The sequence below is a fragment of the Orbicella franksi genome, chromosome 1 (assembly GCF_964199315.1).
Source record: "Orbicella franksi chromosome 1, jaOrbFran1.1, whole genome shotgun sequence".
Lineage (NCBI taxonomy): Eukaryota > Metazoa > Cnidaria > Anthozoa > Scleractinia > Merulinidae > Orbicella > Orbicella franksi.
The window spans coordinates 25,913,619-25,939,939 of NC_138145.1; the positions used below are offsets into that span (position 1 = coordinate 25,913,619).

At 38.9% G+C, this 26,321-nt stretch overlaps 3 protein-coding genes across 5 annotated transcripts in view; all 3 read left to right on the forward strand.

Annotated features, from left to right (window-relative positions):
- The window catches only part of LOC145498777 (uncharacterized), a 127,752-nt gene that overhangs the window by 91,451 nt on the left and 9,980 nt on the right, over nt 1–26,321 (forward strand). The gene's annotated exons all lie outside the window — the stretch shown is intronic.
- On the forward strand, nt 564–21,587 carry LOC145498651 (E3 ubiquitin-protein ligase arih1-like). 3 transcript variants are annotated; one of them, XM_081478582.1, is made up of 18 exons: nt 569–1,021; nt 2,447–2,514; nt 5,810–5,900; nt 7,546–7,617; nt 9,579–9,671; nt 9,784–9,839; nt 10,806–10,872; nt 11,659–11,765; nt 12,473–12,515; nt 13,184–13,255; nt 14,036–14,113; nt 15,027–15,079; nt 15,909–15,966; nt 16,051–16,134; nt 16,898–16,960; nt 17,047–17,160; nt 17,887–17,999; nt 18,456–21,587. In XM_081478582.1, exons 1-18 carry the CDS (start codon nt 794–796, stop codon nt 18,541–18,543), a joined length of 1,548 nt encoding a protein of 515 aa, XP_081334708.1. In that variant the 5' UTR covers nt 569–793; the 3' UTR covers nt 18,544–21,587. The 3 variants fall into 3 exon arrangements, with proteins under 3 accessions (XP_081334693.1, XP_081334702.1, XP_081334708.1); XM_081478567.1 differs by having other exon boundaries at nt 564–1,021; nt 15,909–16,134; XM_081478576.1 differs by having other exon boundaries at nt 565–1,021; nt 17,887–18,548.
- On the forward strand, nt 21,585–25,857 carry LOC145498642 (macrophage-expressed gene 1 protein-like). Its single transcript, XM_081478557.1, has 3 exons — nt 21,585–23,889; nt 24,238–24,529; nt 25,082–25,857. The coding sequence occupies exons 1-3, from the start codon at nt 22,128–22,130 to the stop codon at nt 25,386–25,388; spliced, it is 2,361 nt and encodes a 786-aa protein (XP_081334683.1). The 5' UTR covers nt 21,585–22,127; the 3' UTR covers nt 25,389–25,857.

Consider the following 26,321-nt stretch of genomic DNA (forward strand, 5'->3'; position numbering starts at 1 on the left):
GTTCAGTGCATTGCCTGAGGGAACCCGCGGGTACTCGACTGAGACGAGCCACATGTATCCGTGCGCAGCCCCCAAGGAAAATTTTTTTTCTTCCTAAGAGTGTGGATACGGATTACTAAGACAAACTTTATCTCCATGTGCAAATTATCTCTGATCGTTCAAGAATTGTGATCTGAAAATCCTATTCTCTAGCGGACCCTAGCGTTGTTTTCACTTGGAGCATCCGACCTACTTAGCTACGTCATAGCGCTATATTAGCGAAACATGTATGCAGTCCTGCTTGCACGAGTGACATCATAACGTATTGCATTGTATTACGTCATAGCTTTTTCGAGACCCGTGCCGCGTGTGCTTGCCGCGTGCAGATCTTGAGACGTGGACAGTGAGTTCCATTTGCACTGCAGTAAATTTTTATTAAATTAAACAAAAAGCCGAAGGCTCCTTAGATAACTTACAGGAGCTTATGATTAAAAAAATTATTATTATTTCCAATTCCCTTAAAAGCGAAATCAAAACTGATGTATATTTGTAATGCTGTCGAAGCGAGAGGTCAGATTCCTTGTTCCCAGACCTCTGTCTTAGTCGCGAGAAATTACTTATATTAACGACGTCACAATTGGATTGTATTTTAACCAATCACAATAGAATTTGCATCATCATGTGACCAAATCCCAAAGAGTGTACATGGTTTCCTCCGTATAAATGAAAGTCAGTGTTCTTCTGGAAAATTTGTGGCGATTATTTACTGCTTTTCAACCTCTTTCCCCGACACGTAGATATTATTAATACGAGAATGGACTCGGAGGACGATGATGCGATCTATGACGACGAACACGAGGATAGCTACAACGAATCAGGCTCCGAGCAAGGCGATGAAAGCGACTTCGATATCGATTGCGATGAACCCTCTACTCCAAAGAGACCTCACATAAATGACGATTTCCATTACGAATGTCTAACCCCTGAAGCTTTAGTCTGTTATATGAACGATATTATCGACGAAGTTAATAATGTTTTTCAGGTAAGATTGCCGGGTTTCATGGAAGTACGTCAGACTTCACTTATTTCTCAATGCAAACATCAACAATGAAAATTTTGCTCCTCTTGTTCAGATCTTTTGGTTAAAGATTCTGAAATTTAACTTCGCGGGCACATCAACCCCGTGTTAACTACATGTATGAATACAAAGTCTCTTAATCTTATTTCGTGAGCTATGAATGGTAAGTTTAATACTTTGGTGTTGAGCTTATTATTATTTCCAGCGTTACTAATATTATTTTTAGCTTTTTGCTAATTCGAAATGTTATCACAATTTCCTGACGACCTAAGCAAAAATCTGAACAGGAACATTAGTTTCTTGCAAAGTTTTTTTTCCTTGTTTATACTCACTCTAGGTGATTTTTTCAAGTTAGAGGCAGTATCAGGATAACTTGCTATTGTTTTAAGCAAGATATTACCTCTTATAAGATGAGGACATTTTGAAGAAATGCACTTAAATTCACACTGATTTTTTCACTGATATCCTGCCTTAGCCTGCTTTTCTTGCTTAAACTTGTATTGATTATTTACAGCTAAAACTAAAAGGGTTCTTGGAAATGCAAGAGAAAGCTACTATGCATACATGCACTTCATGAAGTTGAGGAGTAAATAACTTATAATATTGTTATTTGGAAAGGTTGGATGTAAAGAAAAAATGTTTCATACATGAGGATTTTTCTTTCAAAAGAATTGACATACCATTGACCACTAAACATAGATTGATTGATAAGTGGGAAGAATCTGTATCAGAGAGTCAAGATTCAGTCATTGGTATTCAACACTGCATGATATCCTACAGAGTTAATGATTGACAAAGTATCCAGTGTTTTTATAGGATTGAAGGACAATATAGTACCTGCACTAAATTAAACTTATGTTGTCCTGTAAAAGTCTAACAATATTCTATACTTTGTCACCAACTATTAATGTGTCAGCCTGGTTCCTGTCGTCTGTTGTGACAAAAATGTTTTTCGCAGTTAGCAAACTTTACAGTAATGTTTTGCCTTTTTACAGTAATTATTGTACTAATAAGACATGAGTGGCCCAGTGATTAAATGTGACGATCAAAATGCTTTAAATATTTGCTTGTCCAATGTTCTCCACTGGTTGTACAAGGTAAAATTTCCACAACCTTAAATAAATAACAAAGTCAAGACAATAAATCCCTTGTTCACCATCCTGGACAAATATTGACCATTGATTTCCATAGAGACATTGCTTCATAGCCCTAGGTAATATTACCCCAATAGGGTCTAATGCTTGCTTGAAAAGATATCATTTTGGAGCATTATTAAAGTTGTTCTTGCTAGTTAAAAAGCATGAGGGAAACATAACTTTCATTAGTTAGAGTTGTAGTGTCTTTGTTTTCAGTTAATTAATAACCTTTTCATTGTTTCTGTTGCAATAGCTACCAAGACCAACAGCCAGGATTCTTCTTAGTCATTTTAAATGGGATAAAGAAAAGCTACTAGAAAGGTTAGTTGGGATTTGTTCTGCCTCTGTACCACTATGTGCGTGTAAGTCACTGGAGTTAAGTCCTCAGAGTTGGAAGTTGCAGTTAGGTTAAGATTGCAGACAAAATTATTGAAACACTTTGCTGAGTCTCGGGGCAAAGATTTCCAAGAAAATGAATGAATAATTGACTGCAGCCTAACTCATATTTATGTTGTGACTTGCTGTTGTTCTATATAGTCTTTTCTCATGACCTCATGACCTCATGACCAGTGTGTGTATTAAAGTCCCCAAACATGAATGTTCCCTCCATTCAGTAATGAATTCTTTTCTCATGTAAAATTTGGTATTGCATGGGAATGTTAATGTGGTTACTATTAAATTTCGTAGACAGGACTGTCAATTGTCTGCAGTCATTGTACATGAAATTACTCTGGAATTCATGGGTCAGTGAATGATAATTATAACTAACAGACATTGCTTGACCTGTCAGGGTTTGGACTAAAAGAGTGCAGTCTAGCATAAAGTATTACAGGACAACGCAAAAAATGCATGTTTACTTCTTCAGCATAGTAAACTTTCTAAATGCAACAGTTTTATGTAAACTTCTAATCGCGTGATGAAACATGAAAGCGAAGGGTTCTTTATTTAGTATTTTGCATTTCTTGTGATGTCTTGCCTCTAATTGCAACATCATTCTGTGTTACTTATTAAATTTTACAAGTGTTGACTTTGCTGGCATTTGTAGAGAGATTTCTGTGATCGGTAATACATGTATATCAAATGCGGGAAACTGTTTTTACCACATATTATGTGTAGGAGGCATTTTTTTCTAGATAAATCTTGAGGTCTTTGGAACTGTAGTTAAAGACAGTCTTGAGTGTTTGATATATCTTCTCAAACAAAAGTAAAGTAGAGGAAAATGGAGAAATAAAATCCTAAAAATCTATGCTAAATAGGATCAGTTGTGCAAACACTGGTGCAGTCATGATTTCCTTTGTTCCAACCTGATGAATTTTTATGAGTTTGTGAAGGAAGTTTGAATGATAGTTGGGAACATAAAATCCTGCATTAATATGGAGCTAGCCATTTATGGAAGTTAAACTGTCAGCAGCACTGTAAACTGACAAAGAGCAAAATATCTTCTAATGAGAGGTATTGGCTAAAGTTTGGTGTCAATGACAACACAATTTAATTTGATTCCAATGTTCATTTGATAGTTGAGTGAATCTCAGCTGCAAATCAGAATATTGCTGACAAGAGATTTACACTGTAGTGTGATTATCATGTGACCATGACATTTACAAAGGGGAAATAAACTTGAGGGACAAACAATGCTCTTACTGGAAATCAAAAAATATCATCAGTGCTTCAAGAAAGTGACAGACAATGCACCATACATGTATACCTGCCAACCATTTGCTAGTAATATTGAGAGCCTTGTTGCCCAAAGAGAAAAAAAGCAAACAACCCAGTTCAAAATGAAAACTAAATCCAACATTTATAACATCACACTTCTGTAACTGTTCTGTGGTCAACAAAGTCTGATAGTACAAACTAAGTTAATTTAATATTAAATCAGTTCACTTCAGTGCAACATTGTACTGCATAAAAGATGACTGCATATTTTTCCTAAGCAATGTTTGGATGTTGAAACAGAAGAGGCAAAGATAGTTTTATGCAGAGAATGGGTTGAAAAAGAACTTTACTTGAATGGAATGTCATGCGCAAAAGAACATTGGAAGTTTTTGTACTTTTAATGTTTGATACTATGTGGCTGTTTTTTGGATTTCTTTTAATAAAGCAGCCATCCTTTTTTCTTTGAGGATATTATATTTAATCAGTCAACAGTACTACTCAAAAGTAAGTTACCACCTCTCATCTCATTTCTCTCAAGAAGCATCTCATTTCTTGTGAGAACGTACCACCTGCAAGAAGCTGATGCACATGTAATTAAAGACAACTGCTCTGCAGTTCGTTGTATCAAACAAACATATCTAACATTCGTAATGATAATTATTCAGCATGTAATTTGCATTATCTCGAAATGTGATTTTACTACCATAAGTTACAAAAGGAAAGGAAACAGAATAGAGAAAAAGTGAAGGTCAAACATATCTCTATGTACTATAACTGCAAATTTCTATCTTCTGTGTCAATTTTGTACTTCAAACCAAGGTAACATCTTGGTGTGTTTTACTACATACATTGATGTTTTGTCTCCTCACAGTATTCTAACGTCATCGAGAATGTTGTCTCCTCTGTCCATAATTTATCGAGTTACAAAGAGGTACAATGCTACATGTTGAGCAAAATGAATTATCTATGGTGTTTCAAAAAAAGACCCCAGTTCAGTTCACAGATTTTGTAACCCTTGTTAACAGGGAAAAAAGTCAGTCTTAGAATTTACCACAAAGCAAGGGAAACAGTTTTCATATATTTTCAAGGCAGCAAACATTTGAGATACATGTGTAAGCAGCTTTTTGACATCCTAAACTTCAGGTTCTTTTTGAGACAGCGAAGATTTCAGGAGAAGAGGCACATGAATAAAAACATGTTATAATTATATGATAGACCTACAGACGGAAGGTAAACACAGAAATGACACATTGTTTTTCACTTGATGCATTATTTTTATTACTGTATCTGCTTATAACTTTTGGTGTGTTCAACTGGTTTCAAGTCAATCATTCTAGAGAGACTGACATGAATGGTATATTACAGTTCAGCAATCTTTTTTCTGGTTATATCAGTGCTTGCAAATCCATAAACATTTCCAAGAAATGTTTCTGGCCGTTAGGGCTGACTGTCAAAGAAGAATTCATAACACTCAAATGTTGCTGACCAACCCATTTCTGCAAGTGAATATATGAAATGTCATATATTTGAACTGCGGAGAAAGATATGAAGACATGATTGATCATCACAGTTGTACCCACAACTTAAGCAGTTGTGAAACTAAGCCTGAAAGAAAATTCAAGTTTGAACGGGATTTGAACCCATGACCTCTGCGATACTGGTTCAGTGCTCTACCAACTGAGCTATCACAATTGCAGTGCCTTAGTAACAATGATCTTGTCTCAAGGCTCCACAAAAACTTCCACTTTGAGTGGGGCTGGTGGGATTGGATAAAAAGTTGCTTCCTAATAAGGATTCACAGGGGCAACCAAATTTACAAGTTTGATTGTGCAACATTCAAAATATGGACTATCAGGATTTTATTTTTTTTTAAATTTAGGGCTCTGCAATACCAGGGACTAAAACATGTTATGACTAAGCCAAGCAAAGCACATAAATTTGTTTGATATTGCTTTCCTAGGTACTACAGTGGAGATCAAGACAGACTCTTCTCCGAAGCACATATAGTTAGTCCAAATAGAACAAACTCCAGACCTGTTTCAAGTAACAGGGTCAGTATTTCATGTTGATCAGTGTATGTTCTTAGTTTATCACTCAGAGCTTTGTTGTATAAAGACCTATTAGTTCAACATGAGATTAGAAGGTACCATAGCCAAAGGTTTCTACTTCTGATTAAAGGGTACAGGTTAAGACTGCATGTAGCAGGTTTTAAAAACTCAAGCACAGACTATTTACAGTCCTTCCTGTAAAACTGTGAACACCAGAGAAAATTTCTGGAATGTTTACTGTTTTGCGACCAATCAGATACAACAAGATGAAACTGCAATGGACTTAAAGGTTTGGATTTTCTCTGGTGTTCACAGTTTTATGGGAAAGACTATAACAGGAACGCCTAGCAAAGAAGTATCAACCCAACTAAGGGCTCAAAATAATGGCCAGTCAACGGACAATGTCTGGCCAGAATGGTCACTTGACCAGCCAAAAACTTCACCCACTAGTCATGTTGGCTGGTCATGTCATGTTGACACAGTCATGTTATTCATTCTTGAATAAAAAAATCAAATCCTCAACTGTAAATCTTAAATTTTGTCTCTTTGTAAAAATACAATAATGATCTCTTGTGTGAAAAAGTACTGTTCAAACGGCTTAAAAATTGTTCGCTTGCCGTTTGTCATGCGTTCAAGATCATCAGGCATAGTCAATCAATAAAAATCTATATTGGAAATCAATGGATATCAATTGCCAATTGCTGTCAATTGATATCAGCAATTGATAACTCACAGAAAAATTTCTTTATCGATTGCTATTGTTTGGCAAAAATCGATAACCATTGATAATTCCTGTTTTCAGGAATATCGATTGTTATCGATTTAAAGAAATCAACAATAACCACCCGGACTATTCAAAGATGGCTTTGTTTATGTAAAATAATACCTGGAACTATAGGAGACATTCACCTTCAGCATGTTACTAGATTATATTTTCCTTTTGGCCTACTCTGAGATCTATTTTTACGTTTGTTTCCTAAAGCAAATAATTGAAATCACTAGAACGCTCACTGACTCTGTTGTTTATTTTTTAACTCGTTACTTAGCACGCAACCAAAAGTGGTAAAATCTACTGAATGATTAGTGATCATTAGTTCTTCATGAACGCAAACTCTCTCTAAATATGACTACATCAGAGTTTAGATTTTTTTATGGTTTGCACTTTACATCATTAGGAAACTTCCTAACACTTGTTGTGTAGCTGTGGCCATATTCCTAGTAAAGTGACGATTTGTTGTGTGTTGGTATGGGTGAGAATCAAGGAAACAGAAACCGTTCTTTGTATTAATTAAGCCACTTTTTAGACAGTCTAGCATCGACTGGAGCAAACAAAGTATATTTTTGGGTTTATAGGCCATTATTACTGTAATTTTTTGTAAAATATCTGACTGGTCAGAAACAAGACATGACCAAGCTAAAGTTATCTTGGTCAGTCAACATGACCAGCCACAGTCCGAAAATTATTTTGAGCCCTGTAACTTCAAACTAGATTCCACAGTCATCAATCAGGCACTGATTTCCTGAAGCCCCTTTAAGTTCATTTACGGCTTATTTACATAACTTAAAATAAGTTCGTACACCATCCTTTTCCCAATTCGTATTGCAGAGTTGTGCTAATAGTACTTGTGTTTGTGTGTTTTTTCATTAGGTAAACACAAGATCATCTTCAGCATCAACAGACGCAAACTGTGAAATCTGCTTGACAATGACACATACTTCAGTAAGTACCGTAAAAACTCGTGTATAAGCTGCACTCGTATATAAGCCGCACCTCCTAACTTTCGAGCTTGATTTTGAAAAAAAGAAAACTCTGTAAAATGCGCTGAGCAAAAGAAAGTGATTACTTGTACATTGTAAGCTTGGTCAAATCTGATGCTGTGTATTTGCTGCGAGCTAAATAACTCTTGAAATACCTTTTACAAGCTATTCTTCAATGGAATTTCCGATATCCTCCTAAAGAGAGGCTCTTTTGACAAGATGTTGCCTTTATTGCTAAAGGCGATAGTGGAAAACGATGAAATTCAAACGGAAATCCAAGCGAAACAATCTCTGACTGATCGATGCAAAATGATTGCTTAGTAACCACGCAGTCATTTAAAGAGAGAGTCTGGACACAAGAGAAATACACACGCAAATAAATGGACTTGTAGATTATATGACATTGGTGGATACGCCAGTGCCAGCTTTGCGTTTCTCGGTTATCCACGCAGCGACTTCTTTTTTAAGTTCAGGAAATGCAGCAGATTGACCACGTAGAGCTCGCTTGTTTTGCGGTGTTTTCAGCAGCTTTTCACGTTGCGAGTGCCAGGGACGCACACAGCTTCCATCTATACTGAACTGCTTTCCAGCGGCACGATTTCCTTTTTCTACAGCATATGCAACAACTCGAAGTTTAAAAGACGCAGTGTACAATGCTCTGGGAGAACCCCTTTCTGACATGATGACAATAAACTGACAGTATGAAAACACGTCTCGAATGTTTTGACTCTTGCGCGGATCAAACAGAGTAAAATCTGATTGGTTTAAATAGACAATAAACAGACAATCAGTTAACCATGCTCAAGTTGCGAATGACTTGATCCTTGTGTTTTCTTAGCACAAGTTTTTGTGACATTTCACGATCATAGAACAAATATACCTACAAAACTAAAATGATTTAGGATCCATGCTACATAGGTAACCGTATAAGCTGAGCACATTATCGAAAATTTGAATATAAAGTTCCTTGAGAATCAATTTTCATACAAAAAAAACAGGTTTATTTACAGCCACAAACATGCGGCTTGGTTAGGTCACTTAGCAACGCCTCACAGATGCACTCTACTTTGATTGGCTAGCTAAAAACCGATAAGAAGTCTGGGCCGAGTCATGTAGATCAATCGAATTGAACGATCGAACGAACGATAAACAACACGGAAAAGTTCTATTTCACATCAGCTGTGCGTGGATACCATGTTTATAAACATGTATGGAAGCCTTCAATTGTTGAAAAACTTGTTGCTCGACGCAAGTTTAACAATCCTATGGATAAACACGCGGTTCAAGTTGTGAAGAACACCGAAACAGTCGGTCATTTGCCCCATGAGTTCTCACGAATAGCGTGGTATTTTCTTGCACATGGCGGAGAGATCAGTATTGAAGTGATTGGTCGCAGAAGGCATTGTAAGCAGCTTTGTGGAGGAATGGAGATTCCATGCCAGTTAGAGTTTAGCTGCGCAAAGGAAGTACAAATGAATCGCTTGAAAGAACTACTCACGAAGAAGATTCAGGTTTAAAACCTGAAGAGACAAACGCTCCTTTAGGAGCCACCACTTCTATCAAAAGCAATGATCAACAACAGCAACAGGTTTCAAAATGTTGAATGTTTATTTACTGACGTTTTTAAGTCCTATATCTGACCCCTAACTAGGCAATTAGCCCCCTCTGAAAGCAATGGTCTCGTATATAAGCCGCACCCACCATTTTGAGCCCAAAATTTCAGCAAAAAGGTGCTGCTTATACACAAGTTTTTACGGTACTTAGTTGCTTTGATATGACAAGTAGTGTGAGCAACAGGGAAATATGTATAATTTTCTGTAAGCTGATGTCAGTCCTCTTCAAACTTTCCATAAATTCCCATTAGATACATTCTATTTTGTTTGTGTAATGTTACAACTGTGTGTTGTATTGTTTGCCCTACAGATGTTTGTTGGTTTAGAATGCAGTCATAGGTTCTGTCCTAGATGTTGGAAGGAATACATTACTACTAAAGTTATGGATGAGCATATTGGAGAGGTAAGCTATTAACTATTACATCATATAAACCAATACTCTACTTTATTACTTTATTTTTTAATTACCATGTTTCATTGTTCATCAGCACTAAACTGTCATCTCCTGTTTTTAGAACATTTCTTGTCCTGCTCATAAGTGTGACATCCTTGTAGATGAAGTTTTTGTAGGGTAAGTATTTTAAGATTTTAAGGACTGGTTCTGGCTCTGGTTATACAATTGTTCAAAAACTGATAATGCAATCCATAAGGTAGTAGGTCATTTTCGACATATTAAAATTCAGCTTGGTAGTGAGGACTAGAGGACACAAACAAAAGAAGTGAATAAACTTAGTCATTCAATTTCCTTTGTTTGTGTCCTCTAAGCCTCACTGCCAAGCTGAATTTTAGTGTATCGAAAATGGTCTATTCACTATCCACTTTATAGTGTAGTTTAGTTTGTGAACATGGTGGATGTTGATTTTATCTGGTGAATAGCATTACCCACCCTTTGAACAACTTGGCCCTAATGATTAAGCAGGTGACTCATTTGAAAATAATTGAATAAAAGCAATGATTGTCATATTATGGGAATGGAATTAAATTGTATGCTCAAGTCTTTATATGGATAAATCATTAGTATGTACATGTAGACCAAGATAATATGGACATTTGGGCATGTTCCTTTGATAAAAAGGTAAAGGTGATGGTCTGTATACAAGCCAGGCCAGTACTTATCTCCAGTTTCTGTATCATGATGAGGCTAGGAGTATTTTTACTCTTCCCTTGATGGGATGCCAGTCCATCACAAGGTTACCCCCTAGCATTAAATTCACCGGCACCCATTTATACACCTGGGTGGAGAGAAGCACTGTGAGAGTTAAGTGTCTTGCCTAAAAACACAACACAAGGTCCCTGGCCAGGCCTTGAACCCAGACCACTCTATCATGAGTCGAACTCACTAACCACGAGTCCACTTCAACTCCAACAAGGTGTCCCTTTTGAGGCCATATTATCCAGGTTCCACTATACCTGCAACGCCAGTATAATTGTGGGTTTGTCGTGTCTGTCTAGTTGGTCAGTTACCTTATTCAGTCAACAAAGCAAAATACAATCAAGATATCAAATTGGCTAATGTAAGTTATGTTTTTAATGGCAGGCAAGTAGTAAAAGACACTAAAGTAAAAGCGCGATATCATCATCTGATAGCTAACAGCTTTGTTGAGGTAAGTGATGTATAAAAATATTGTAAAAGTATCCATTTGGTGACAGTCTTTGCTGTTGAGTGTTGTTGGTCCACAAGGAATTACATTTGCATTATACATTTCTGTCCACCATTAATAATCGTCCATCCATCCAAATTACCCATCTTTTGATGTTAAGGATCTTGCTTGTTTGTTTCCAAGAATTGTAATGAACTTGGTATAGCCTGCAAAAATCCTTAATGCCATTAGATGTGTTTTTTAGTATCTATGGTGTGTTTGTATCTATAATGTGTTTGTAGAATGATTGTGCTGATAAGGTTGTGGCTTTCAGGGTGACTCAGCTCCTGTTTGAGTACATGTAATGTGAACTGCGATAGTCGTGACATCTATGCCCCTTTGGTCCAACACTTTTTCATGATTTTTTTTCCCTAATTGTTCTGAAAGTCATGAGTAACAGTGGCTACTCTTAATTAGACCAAATACTTATCCAGGAGTATTGTTGAGTTTGAGTAGTAGTCAAGATATCCCACCAAATTGCCAGTGTCTATTTGTATACCTGGCTGTAGAGAGGAGCTATTTGGCTAACATGTACATGTGCAGTGACACATGAATTACACCTGCAGGAATGCTCAAAGTCATAGAAGAACTCAACTAACAGTACTAAAACAACAACTTGTGTCAAAAACTGTGCCAATGTTCAGTGTTTGTTCATCTCTCACAGCCAGGGTTATCAAGGTGTGTGTTGATCCTGATTAGAGGTTAGAATACGTTTTGGTACTAATCAATCAGGCTTTCTTGTATTTGTAGAGCAACCGATTGATGAGTTGGTGTCCAGGGCCTGACTGTCAAAATGCTGTGAAAGCTAACTACCATGATGCTTTACCTGTGACATGCCTTTGTGGGTACACATTTTGGTGAGTTTGTCTTCATTATTCAAATGTGCTTTACGGTGTGGAGCAGAAGAAGTAATGTCCCCTGAAACAGTGTGCAAAGAAAGTTGTGACCTAAGGGCCAGTGGATGCTGGCTATCCTTTATTTGCCCAATGGGGAAGTGAAGTACTGTCAGAGATGAAATTATTGTTTAATTTAATGTTTAAAAAAATTTATCTTGCTTATGAGAAATGTGGGGAGGTAGTGACAAAGTTAGTCACATTTTGCACAAGCTTGGAAATCAGTCTTTGTACCCTGCCTTGCTTTTGTTAGCGTTTTAGTGACATTCTGCTAACACACTTCTGGCACTGAAATTTTATATGTAGGTATGCATCACATGACTCTCACACCATTAAAAGTAAATAAAAGCCTTATCATCTAGAAACTAACCACTAAACTATGAAGTAATGATGTTGTGTTCTAATGGCTGCCGTTGTATGTTCTACAAAATGCAGTGGCAGGTAAAAACTTCATTTTTACTTACATGTTTATCTGGTATTTGTCTGATCTTGCATTGGTATATCATAAGAGTTTTATCAAATGGGTTGAAAAGTGTGTTTTAAGCATTGAACTATCACAAGAAAGCTTATTACATGACAGCTTTGGATGGGAAGAAAAGTAAAGTTTTCCCCACAGTTGAAAACATTGAGTACTAGCAAGAGCTTAATGTTGTTGTGTTTTACTTGTTCAGCTTTGGCTGTGGAGAACCTGTTCACGAGCCTGTGAGATGTGCTGTAAGTTACTTACGTTTTTGTTTGTTTGTTGCACTGAGCTAGAAATAACAGCCAAACAGCAGGCGTATGTGCCACAAATTTGTAAATTACTAACTGTAAATCTTTGTGCTGGAGACATTACTTAGACAGTCTGACATCATTTGTGCACATTTCCAAAAAAATGTAGGTTAGGAAGAGCTCTTAGCCTGACGACTTCAACAGGCATACATTTACAACTCTTTTCTGTTAACTAAATGTTGTTGTCACAGGATGTGAATTGGGACTTGATATGGTTCATGAAATTTTTGAAAAGCCTGTAGATCTACTTTACTTTCAATCTTGGCCATTCCTTCAATTTCTTTCACAGTCAAGAGTGTGTCTGCTTTGCTTTGGCATTTTCCAAACACTTTGGTTGAGTTCATTGTTGCCGAAAAGATAAAAGCACACATGGTTTTTATAAATAAATCAGATCCAAAACTAATGGAGGTTTTTGCAACGTAGTATCCACACATTTCAAATGATGGACCTGGCTGCATGCACAACCTGTATTTGAATTCAGTAATACTTGCATTTGTTGTCTGTTGATAAGATTATTTAGAGTTTCAGAACAGGTAGGTTACAATAAGACTCTAGCTGGTTCTTTCTTTTTATTGTGTGCATGTTATTCACTGGTACATTTTGTCCTTTAGTGGCTTAAAAAGTGGATAAAGAAGTGCAATGATGATAGTGAAACATCAAACTGGATATCGGCAAACACAAAGGTTTGTTTCCTTGTTGTAACTGTATGTAAAGAAAGTTAAATGTATGTCAAAGCTGCTCTTCACACAATGTATTAGTAAGCTTCAATTGCTCAGGGTTATTTTTCTAGTGTGAAACATGTTAAATCTACTCTCAAGTTTTTGTTAGTTCCTTTAGTATTAGTCAATGAGGAGAATTTCATGTGGTCCCCCTTAGAGCTCATACTCCTGGGTGAGGAGAGCTGCTGTGAGAGTAAAGTGCCTTGCACGAGAACATAAAACAGTGCATGCAGTAGCTGAACTCAGGTCTGGAACTCTCAATGCACAGTGATTAGACACCTCACTTTCCACAGTGTACAGCAATACAGTCTAACTTCTGCCAATGAAAATCCCCTGCAGGCGAACACCTCCTACAGGAATAAACTTAGCTATAGCCAGCCACATGCAAACACTACTTTGTTAACTCCCCATTGGAAGACATCTTCCCTGATCAGACAGACAGACAGACAGACAGACAGACAGACAGACAGACATACATACATACATACATACATACATACATACGTTTATTTGATAAGTAGGTTTAAAATAAGCAACTGTACAGCTGTACTGATCAGACACTTCTTTTGGTGCCAAGTCTTAATGTTTCCACTTGTGGGAGGTTTGACCGTAGCACTGCGAAGTGTTGCTTACCTGGTAACCTGGGAAGATTAAAATCATTTTAAACCATCTGCCTAGGCTTCATTCTCTCACCTTTTGTACTTGAGGATTTATTAATATTAAATGTATTTCTTTTTTTGGTAGGAATGCCCCAAGTGCCATGTTACTATAGAAAAGAATGGCGGCTGTAATCACATGGTTTGTCGCAACAACAATTGCAAGGTAACATTCTTCACTGGAATTATGTTTGGCCATGACAAACATTTTTTTTTTTACTGTTGTTTACCATGATAGCTATTCCCGTTTTCTGTGTTTCTGTCAAGTTATAGAAATGCCAGTGGAAGATTGGGAGAATACGAAATTATGTGGGAACATGATGTGAACAAGATAGTTTACACAGCGTTTTCATTTACTTTAATTCTGTCACAAGTGCTTCTACCACGCTATGAAAACATTTGAGACAACTCTTTTCGATTCTTTTAGAAAATACTGTAAGGAAGCGATAGGAAAATGGCTTTTTAAGGAAGCGATAGGAAAATGGCTTTTTGATTGTGATTCATCAAAATGTTAATTCTCTCTGTTTGGACAATCAATGCGTCAACAGCTCGTGTTTTGTGTTTCTAGTGAGTTTTAAGAATGCAAGTGCTCTATACCTGCTATTGGAGCTGAGCGTGCATTGTATTTTTCACCACCCCTTCTCAGGTGTAAATATTTTCTCCTTTTAGTGCTATATTCTAAACCAAATAGACCATGGTAGACCATGGTGTTCCTATGTTGAAGGCAATAATGCACTTTTGGGGTCTAGAAAAATTGATGAACGCACTCGCGTTCCGCTCGTGCGTGCGTTAGTCTCCTCCGCCGCTTTTTTTTTTTTTTTTTTTTGGAGAGGGGGGGGGGGGGGGTGGATGTGAAAAAAAGGCTGCTGCGGAGGAGACTACTCGTGCGTCCACCTGCAGTTTTGCTTGACCTCAAGCGTGAATCATTTTCCTAGAGAACGTGGAACACCATCTTCTATTTGGTAAGTAGAATCACCGCTTTATGTGCCAGCAGGTATTTTGTAGCTGAGCATGTGATTTTGTATAGTTAACGACTCTGAATGATTGGTGGTCTTTGTTCTTGTTCTTTCTTTCTAAAGGCTGACTTTTGTTGGATGTGCCTGGGGCCTTGGGAACCACATGGATCAAGTTGGTTAGTGTCCCTTCCATTTTGGATACCATTAAGCAGTTCATTTTAAGACGAAATCCAATAGGAAATCGAGCAAGTTAGTTTTGAAGGGACAAAAACCTAGTAGCAGAATAACTTTAAGCATGCTACTGTCCTTTTTACATTTTCTAAAAGCTAAATATATAAATAGTTGCCTGAGGTAACACCAAAAACAATTTTCTATGGAAACTCGAGAAAATGTGTTTCATAGATCAGAGAAATTGTGCAAACACAGGTAAATTTTCCTCATCAGTTTCATTTCACCAGTACTTTCAAGCGTTTCATATGAACTTTAAAATTTGTTTTCGACATATGGTGTTGTTAGAAATGATTTCTTTTGAGGAGATATTTAGAACAGTCGCACGGAAGTTTCTAATACCATGTAAATAATCTTGATAAAAAGTTTTTGTCCGCTTGTTACTCGAACTTGTGGTGGATTCCTTCTTGACACTGTGATCGATATTTTGAACATTGTTTATTTGGTTTGAAATGAGATGAAAAGAAAATGGACAAAAAAATTCAATTTATCTAGTTGTCTGCGATAATTCCCAAGTATTTCACTGGTATGCCATAGGACTTTCAGTGGAGTGTTTCACTCATATTTCTTGTCCTCACAGACGTCAAGCACAAAATCGTGCCATAAAGTAATATAAGTTGCGTTTATTTATGTCACCTCACGGAGTTAGGTAGTGCATCATTTAAATAGTCCTTTGTTGAATTCTTTTTCGGTTTGTATTGATCTGCTTGATGAAGTACTCATTCAACACCATGACTGAGCTCCTTTAATGTTCTCTGGTGTGTGATTTGTTTTCAGGTACAGTTGTAATCGTTATGATGAGAAAGATGCCCAGGCAGCCAGAGATGCCCAAGCTGTAAGTACTGATACTTACTTTCAATTGAGTGATCACTTTTCCAAGGACACTTTCCCAAGACAATCATTTTATTATTTCTTTCAGAAATCACGGCAAGCCTTGGAGCGTTACTTGTTCTACTGTAATCGCTATATGAATCATGCCCAGAGTGCCAAATTTGAAACCAAGGTGAGAAAACGAGGAATCAACACATTTTAAAATGCTGATAAGTTTATTTGCTGCGTCCGTAGGGTTTGCAATGGAAGGCGGCGTTGTTGAGTGGCTCAGGGTGCTAGATTTGAAATCTGGAGGTCCCTGGTTTAAATCCTCCAATCTACCACTGTCTGGATTTGTTCTCGCTTGTCCCGAGTTCAACTCCTCGACCGTGTCGTGTAAATAGCCAACTTGTCAGCCTCGCACCAGCTGGGATTATTAATAGTTAATGTTCTGTTTGCAATATTTGTTTATTTAAATACGGTGTCGCCAGTTAGCTCAACAGTGCTAAATACATTCGACTCTTAAATAAAGTGATTTATTTTATTTACTTTTATGCTATCCTTACTTGCTCCTCTTTCTTTTCCTTTTATGTTATTCCTATCGTACTTAGTGATGTTGCTTGTGTTTATACGATTTCTTGTTACGGTGAAAAGTATTCTTGTGCTTAGCCTGTCAGAGCTCTCTTTTTCTGGTCTGTTATTTTGTACCGTGAAAACCGTCTCCTTTAGGCCATATTTTCTACTGGCCTTTGATAAAAAAAAAAGATTTAAATGTCTGCGTTTGCTGCTATGACTGGATGTGAAGTTCATGTATGGAAGACCAACAGAAAGACATCATGAAGTTGTCAAACATTAAGCGAAACTTGAAGGAACTGGAAATAAACGTGGCTTTTAACTTAATACTGGTTTAAAGCGTTCATTTAAGGGCTCTTTTTTTTTCATTTTTGACGTGTTAGTTGTATGCTCAAGTCAAGCAGAAGATGGAAGAGATGCAGCAGCACAACATGTCATGGATTGAGGTTTGTATCTTCTCCAATTTTGTGAATTGTTTCTGTTTAATTTGTAAGGAAAGCGCGATTAAAGGTTATATATGCTCTACTTTCAGGTTCAGTTTCTTCGAAAGGCCGTAGATGTTCTGTGTTTGTGCAGAAACACACTGAAATACACTTACGTGTTCGCTTTCTACCTCAAGAAAAACAACCAGTCCGTCATCTTTGAGGTACAGAAAACTGCTTGTTTCTTACTGTAGCCTGATTTATGCTACAAAACGTATGCTCACTTTCCAGTCCTTTTCTTTCGGCGTTTGACACGTTTCTCATTGAGCTTTTAGAACATAAAGAGGGAACAACCTAGTCTGTTCACACACCCTTTATTTTGTCTCGATCTCGTCGAGATTACAAGCAAAACATTAACCGTGTGGGACATGAACTATCCGAAATGCAAGGGTATGGGGCTGGGTAAAGACACAAATAGAGTTTCTCGAAGAATAAGTCGCGAAAAATAAGCCGCAGAAAAAAAAAACGCCTGTGGACAGACTAGGAACAACATGTTTATCGATGGATGCACTGAGTCCTTTATGTAATCGGTAATCTACACTTTCCTCCTCTATCTTTCTTCCCCTTCCTTCCACCATCCCACGGTCACCATCTCACCATCTCACCATTCCACCCTCCCTCCCTCTCTCACCCTACCCTCTCATCTTCTCGCGCTTGTAGATAGATAGATAGATAAACTTTATTTAAACACGATAATAATTAAAGCTAAAAGCTTGTGGGGTCGTGTATTTAAATTTAACTTTGCTAAAATTTTAAAATTACGATTAAAATGTTTAGATTACAATTCCTAGATTTACAATAAAATTAGTTATTTAATTAATTGCTAACTTTTTGTGTTTGAGAAATAGCTCAGGACACTAATGTGTTTGGTGTCTTTTGCTTCAACACAGGACAATCAAAAAGATCTAGAAATGGCCACAGAAACTCTGTCTGAGTACCTAGAGCGTGACATAACGTCCGAGTGTTTATCAGATATAAAACAGAAGGTCCAAGATAAATACAGGTACCTTATTTACCCGCATCCCTACTGCTTTCCTGTTTTCCTTTCCTCGTTGATCCTTGGTGATCCGAGTTTTCAATCTATGCTTCCCGTAACAATGGTTACTTTATTGTGTTTATAATAATAGGTAGACTTCGAGTAGTCCCTCTTTCGCTTAGTCCGTCGAGCGCCATCGTAAAGAAACTGGCAGAAAAAAAAAGGCCGCGAGAAATCGCGGGGGGCGAGAAGCGCGCTCCTTGCCCCCAGGATTTCGCGCGGCCATTTTCTCTCGTGTCACGCACGACGGACAAAGCGAAATCGCCTAGCGCACAACGGACTAAGCGAAAAATTGGTTTCTTTCTTGCCTGACACACGACGGACTGAGTGAAAGCGGGACTACTCGTAGTCTACTCTATAGATAAAAAGGTAGTTTTTCTCTTGAAATTTACTCAAAGTGCTGTTTCTTAACCATATCCTCAGGTACTGCGAAGCGAGACGAAAAGTTCTTTTAGACCACGTATATGAGGGCTACGAAACGGACATATGGGAATACATCGATTATGACTAAAGCCCTAGATTCTTAAGATAAAAAAAAAGACATGTAATGTAATGTTAGGATATAAAAAGGAGTTAACTGGATCAGATTACTTACTGTTGTATAGTTAAAGACGAAGTTCGTATTTGCAAATGTTATTAGAAAATTACGTAGAAATGTACATAAAATCGAACAAATTCCTTGGTAGATTTCTTCCTCTCGTTCCTGTTTGTGGCTCAGTGTTTATCTACTTCATGTAAACTGTACTCGTGGCGTACCACCAAGCCAAAACCTATACTTGACCATTTCCAGACTCGCTATTTCCTGATGTGACGAACACAGTGCAAAGACAATATACATATAACAAAGAAATACATTTGAAAGAAACAAAATCTTTCATATTAAGATGCGAGTCAGGGAGGCGCTCCCTTACGTAGTATTCTCGCAAAGTGGAAAGCAGGAAAACCCGGTTTGACCTACCGGACAGTTTCAATGTTTTATACTTGTTAATCGAAAGTCTTTTTGACAGTTTTTAAGACGGTGTGAACATGTGCAGTCGCGTAAATCATGTGTTGTATTTCTGTGGTAAACGAGTTTTAGCAAGACTGAGAAAGCGCTTATGTTTTTTCCGAGTGTCTTTTTAACAGGTGATTAATTGATTGATTTGTTGTCGATCAAGTTACAGCACAAAGCTGCGCACCTGTATTCCGATTGAACTGTGGCTTTAAGCGGCAAGGAAAGCTGCGTATTGTTGAACAAACAGCAAAGTAAGAATCGAGCGGTAAGATGTATTTGTTGTGCTCTGGGAATATATTTGTTTCAGTAAAATTCGCACATCGTAGCTATCACTGAGTTGAAGCTGCACTGATTTAGAAAAGGCCTGATGCTATCATATACAGGATAGATTACTGATACCTTAGCGACGTCTGACGGTTCACCGTGTTTCCTCCATGTCTAGGATGGAAACATGTTTTCCTTAATGTTGACTACTCTCTTGTCAACCTGATGTGTGTTTCCACGTTTCTTTTAACTTACTTTTTGAAATGCTGTTGCTGTAAATAAACTCAGTTATTAAATTGTTGTCTTTGCTCTTAGTTCCTCCCTTCTGAGTTTCCAAATATGTGTTTACAATTAACACACGTTCAGTTTTCATCTGAAAAGAATAGTAATGAGTATTTCTACTGAAATGGTTACTTAGACAGTAAGGCCGACATCTCACAAACAGGGTCACATCATGGGAAAATTTGTGAAGAACAGCAAACACAACAGGCCGCCATTTGGCTTTTAAAGTATAACCCATATTTTGCTTACAGACACTATCTGGCACTAAGTTCTGTCAAACTTTGTTCTCGGAAATGTTTGTTTTTCGTAACAGATATATTCGAGATTATTTTCACTCATGTCTGTTTCTTGAAAGAACCTAAACCCGATCTGTTATGGCGCGCCTAGAACCGAATGGCAACCAGACGACGAGGAAAAGATCAGTTTTTTTCCTTATGTCGTTAAGTTCATACTGTTATTTTGCTGTTATGTTATCATTTCAGGATGTTCGCACTGCAGTCAACGACATCATGTCCTTATGTCGTTATGTTGCAAGTGTAAACCACCCTTACTTCACAGGGTCTGTGACGCCTGGAGCGAACTGAAACTCGCATCATTCACTTAAGGAGCATAAGGGTCAAGTCCCCACGAACATTGCATAATACAGTAGGACTTAAACTACAAATGCCAAAACCGTCGTCAAGGGATGCACATTAGCAATTTACATTCGATGTTGTGTTTGACAATGACCCTACTGAAAAATCGTTTGTAACAATTTATAGAAAGAACATGTTCGTGGGCTGCATTTCTGTGTCTCCAAGAATACAAAGAGAAAAGTCTCTTATGGTAATCACAAACCTGCGATCAGGCGTTCTTTTAATCACGAGCCTTGTCCACCATAGTGCGGTGATTTAAGTCGATGTCCTATAATACATACATAAATATTGATTTCAGTTCTCTTTATTATTTCCGACATTGGGTGCGTTCAACATACAGCAATGATGTCCTTGATAGCTAGGTTTTTCCTGGCTTGTGCACTTTTTTCTACCGTATTTGGCACCAGTTTTGTATTCGCTCTCAATGATTCGTCATTGGTTTCCTTTTGGTGATCCTGGGAGCTGTACTGTTTGAAAAGGAGGTCATCGATTCGAAGTTCTATCCGGCAACGGATGGGAGAATGAGGAATAAACATATGGGTGTTGTTTCATTGCTGAATTACTCCCAACTGTACAACCTCAGATGACGGCAGGTATCTTCTGCCCGATAATGTGTTCCTTTATCCTAGTCAAGGAAAGCAAAGTGCACACGTTCGCCGAGCTCACTGGAAGGTCTACGCTTCCACAACAACAAAGTCTATCAACGCTGAATCCTTAAGAAAATTTTCGTTTGGCAGGACAGGCGGTTCGTATTCTTCTGAATACTGTAAATTTGTACTGAAATTGTTGCTTGGAACGTTAAGGACAGTGAACAATAGGTGACCAGTTGGTTTTTAATATAACAAATGTTTGCTTCGGAACACTATTTGTTCTTCAGGGCTTTCAGTTCCTCTCTTTCTCGGAAATGTTTGTTCAATTCGTAGCAGATATGACAGCAGATATCACCCGGGGGGAGGGGTACTCCCTTATCTGGGCTATACAGGGACGTGCCGCTGCACAGGGTATGGTTTTTAGGCCTCTCTGTCCTGAACAGGGTATAATATTTTACTCGCCTCTGTTCTAAATAGGGTCAGAACCTGTCCTAAACAGGATATGGTACGAGCCGAGAGACGTTAACCAGCCATTACAAGGTCATCAATCAACATCAGATCATTTTCTGGACAAGAATGCTATTGTTGTCGGTATCCTTAAATTTAACTGATTATTTTTCCACTTCATATCAGAATTATAAAAAGCGCACTGACAGAATAGATCGTACCGGTGTTGTCCTACACTGGGTAGGGCTTTTAGAGTATTTCTGTCCTAAACAAGGTTAGGATTTCAAACCCTCGGCGACACCCTGCACCCATGTACCGAAACATGGGTCAAGTACCCCCCCCCCCCCCCGGTAGATATCAATGTGTACTTTCGCGCAGGACGGAAGTTGTTAAGTTAATACTTGACTGTTGACTGAACATTATTATTTTCTTTCCTAAAGTAGACATGACAAGGTTGTCATCACGCCAGATATTAAATTTAGACAAATTCAAAATGCAATATTGTTCTTCTAAACCGATTTGTTTTCATTGTTGATCTGGTGAAAAACCCTTGTAGCTCATGACACCTGAGATTATGCAAACTTTTTTGTCTGCAATTGCGCATCAATTGTTGGGAAACCGAACAGTTTGTATGAAAACGTTTGTATAGATTAGCATCTTAGTAGCTAGCGGTTGACTTGTGGTATTTGTGGAACCTTCTAGTACCCATCTGTTTCGCCAGCTGGACATTATTTGCATTAATTGAGAATTAGGTGCAGTTGTTTTCGAGTTCAATTTCACTCATGTCTGAACTCATCTGTGACGCTGCGGTAGGAAACCGAAAACATGACGTGTCTGAAATCTAAACAGGATCTGGAACACCTGGAACGAAACCGAAAGTCACATGACTGGCATAAGGGTCAATTCCCAAGGAAATCGCATATTAAAGCTTGACCGCAGAGTTCTCTTTATTATTTCCGGCATTGGATGCGTTCAATATACAGCAATGGTGTCCTTGATAGCTAGGTTTTTCCTCGCTTGTGCACTGTTTTCTGCCGTATTTGGCACCAGTTTTGTATTTGCTGAGAATAATTCTTCATATAATTTTCCTCTTGGTGATCCTCGAAGCTGTCCTATCTCAAATGGAGTTTATCGATTTGAAGTTCTTCCCGGCGGCGGATGGGACAATTTGAGGAATAAACATATGGGTGTTGTTTCATTGCTGAATTACTCCAAGTGTAGAACCTCAGATGACGGCAGGTATCTTCTGCCTGATAATGTGTTCCTTTATCCTGTAAAGGAAAGCAAAGTGCACACGTTCGCTGAGCTTTACGATCACTGGAACAACTACTCCTCCACAACAACGAAGTCTATCAACGCTGAAACCTCGGGAAAGTTTTCGTTTGGCAGTATTGGCGGTTCGTATTCTTCTGAATTCGAGTCAGTAAAAAAGCATCAAGTAGAAGACAAAGCTGTGACGACTCGAGTCCAAATGCGCCATGTCCTGTACTCTGCTAAGCTTCAGCCCGACAGCGCTTTTCAGCCCGAATTCAAATCGCGTTTACTCGAGATCGCCTCTCATCTGCAACACAACAACACTGCATACGCGAACTTTCTGGGGCAAATACTGGTACGCGACTTCGGAACGCACTACATTACAAGCGTCAAGGCGGGTGCAGTTCTCGTTAAAGTTGATCACTTGACGAGAAAATTCGTCGCAGACTTTAGTGAAGAGAAAAGCAAGATAACGGCAGCAGCGAGTGCGTCATTTTTCGGATTTTTTGGAGCAAAATTTAGCCACTCTACGACAAGCGACGTTAAAGATTTGGACCAGTACACCCAGAATACTGTTTATTCCACCGTATTAACGTTTGGAGGACCGCCCTTCAGAGTAAATTTTACCATCAATCAGTGGGAAGATCAACTGATTGACGATCTTGTTGCAGTTGATCGATCGGGCGATCCGCTGCACTACGCCATAACACCGGGAAGTTTACCAGAATTGTCGGAAGAGTTGACTTTTAAATTAGCCAATGTGGTTGAGCGAGCTATTAAATTGTACTACGAACACAACACCATCAAAGGATGTACGAAAATGGACTCTCCAAACTTTAGCTTTCAAGCCAACCTCGATGATGGATCTTGCGAGAGTCCCACGAACAACTACACTTTCGGGGGCGTTTTTCAAACGTGCCAATTCGAAGGCTCTCCTGATGGTAATCCATGCGAGGCCCTGCTTCAGAAGAACCCTCTAACATCCGACTACACCTGCAGCGACGGTTATGAGGCTGTCCTGGTTCATCAAGGCCGCACTCCCCAAAGTTGTCATCGTGACTGTCACGGCTGCTGGCTTTTCTTTAAATGCTGTGATACTCACTGCGGATTCGCGACTTACTCGACCTTCTGGTGCGTGGCTAAGGGAAAGGTCCCTACCAATACAGGTTATCTCTTTGGAGGACTCTACAGCAAGGTGCTGAAGAACCCCGTGACACAGGATCACAGCTGTCCACTCAAGTTTTACCCCCTGCGTTTTGGAGCCACAATGCAGGTGTGTGTGAGTGATGATTACGAGCTTGGCTACCAGCAGTCAGTGCCGTTTGGTGGTTTCTTCAGTTGCAATGCTGGTAATCCGCTTGGAGTCCCAAAATCCGCAGTCAACGGCCAGGGTATGTAGATACGTCATGATATAGATATCACGTGACTTAGAATAATGTCGCACATGCAAATTTTCCTTTCAGCTTTGGAATTTCACGGTGCTTACCATTTAGCTAAACTGATCCGAAAATTTCGGTTGAAAATCAAATGGACTAGACAGTTTCCAGACATGATGTTCGAAAACTTTGGACCGCCACAGAGGTGCTCCTCTTTTTCCGTTTAACACGGAAATCTCGTTATCATTAATTCTCTTCTCCAGTTTCCAGTCTCTCATCCACGGAAAACAGTAGATGGTTAAGGTTGTCCAACCAGGCTGCTATTATTTAATTGTATTTTTGTCGTTTCTTTCTTCTTTATAGATTCAAACCTGGCGTCGTTTGTCAGTCAGTCTGGTCCATCTGGTTGGCCGAAGTCCTGTCCAACCGGTTACTCTCAACACCTTGGCGCCATCGAGGAAGATTGTGAGATCAACTTTTGTGTCAAAGCGAACATATTCAACAACCAGGGATTACCAATCATCAAAAGACCTCCCTACTCAAGTGCGCCTAAAATTTTCAACTACTCTGTGCCTTTGCTCTTAGTTAACCACGACACTGGCCAGATCTGGTTTAAACGCCCCGGCTCTCTTCAGTGGACTTTAGCAACTAAAAGGTATTTGAGGATTTATCTTTTGGTCTCACGATATGGTCATGACTGTAATGTTCTCACCTGAACCCTCATCCCTCCCCTCCCAATCCATACTTGTTGCTCTCAAGGCTCCAGTAGACCTGCTCCTCTTCAAAACTTCTATTTTGATTCGTTCTTGTTAATCTGCACCTCTTTTGTTTTGGGGGCTAGGGGCATTGTTTGTGTTGTTTGCCTATTGTTTTGTTTGGCCAGTCACGAAGAACCTTGTAAACGGTGCAGGTCGGCCCCAAGGCTCTCGCTGAGGAAAAATTCGAAGGGACTGGGGATCAGGGGCAGCAGTTATGTATAGTTGGTTGCCGGTTTCTACCACTGATGTGGTTCGGGTTGTCGCCCTGTTTTATGTTTTTTTAAGAGGCTTATTCTCTGGGCTTTCTACGGTTTTGTCCCCCTCAAACGATGAAACCAGCACTTCAAAATTCAAAGATTGCATGCATGGAACCAGCTACAACTTGCGTGGCTTCCATCTCTTAAAATAATAATTTTATTATTGAAATATTTATCCGCTTTGTCACTCAGCTCTGTTGCGGAGTTCGCAGCTGTATCCAGCATAGACGGACCTGGTATAGTTGGCATGAATCTCGCCGAGACCAACACGCAAGACAAACAAAAGTCTTCCCAGGGCACCCCTGATAAAATGGGCGCTGGAACTGCGGCTGGTATTACGTTTGGCGTTACGGCTTTTGTCGGATTAGCTATCGCTGCCATGGTGATCGGCTGGCGCCGGCACAAGAGCGTTCATAGGGACAGCAGTGGTTTGATGGAGCCGCTGAATTCGCGCATTGGATATGGCACTACCAACGATGAAAGCAGCCCACGAGTTTGATTATAAAACTTGCTGCTGAGCAGCATGTTTCACTTTTAGCAATCTGATGATGATGACGACGACGACGACGATGATCATGACGACGGCGACGGCGACGTCGACGATGACGATGATGATGATAGCAATAATAATATAACATCCACAGAAAGATGTCTAGTGTAAGCAAGTGGGTCAGTTTGTAGCTGCATGTGTCGCGGTCATCTTGAGTTCACCCACCTGCTGGAGACATTTTTAGACCGAATTTCTAGAATTCCTAGTACATTAAATTAACATGGATAAAGCAACTCAGATCGTTTAGCGTAACTGTAATTCCAGTCACCACAATCATGTTAAACTTTGATACTCTTCGCCTTTTTAGGACGCGTGCAATGAGAGCGCGCTCAATAGAGAGTTAAGCATGCGCACGTTGTAATCTTTGAAAAACTATCGCATGATACTAATAGAAATAAAAACAAATTGTTGCTGTGTAGCACTTTGAATTGAATTGCATTAGATAAAGTTTACAAAAAGTGCTTTAAGGTATTTTTATTTTTAGAGACTTTTCAGGAAAAACCCCTATCATCAGTCGCAAATTTGTTAAACAAACGTTATTGTTCACGCGCGGCTAATGGCGTAGATGCTCTTGAAAATGTTCCGCGCGCGCGTGCGAGTTCTTAGGCCCGGTTCAAACGTCGAACTTTTCATAAGCCGAACCTAATATAGGCTCGATTTCCGCCGCTTTCTCGAGTCCGGTCTACAGCGGCTGGTAATCGAGCCTAAACCTAATAGCCCCAATTACGTACATGACGAGATCGACGTTTGAATCAGTTAAGTTCGACACATGTTATTTGCGTCGACCCGAGAATTAAGTTCGACATGGCCAGTCGTTCAGTTCGACAACAGAGCGACTCCGATTTAAATGTCGAACTTTTCATGTACCGAACCTAATGCATA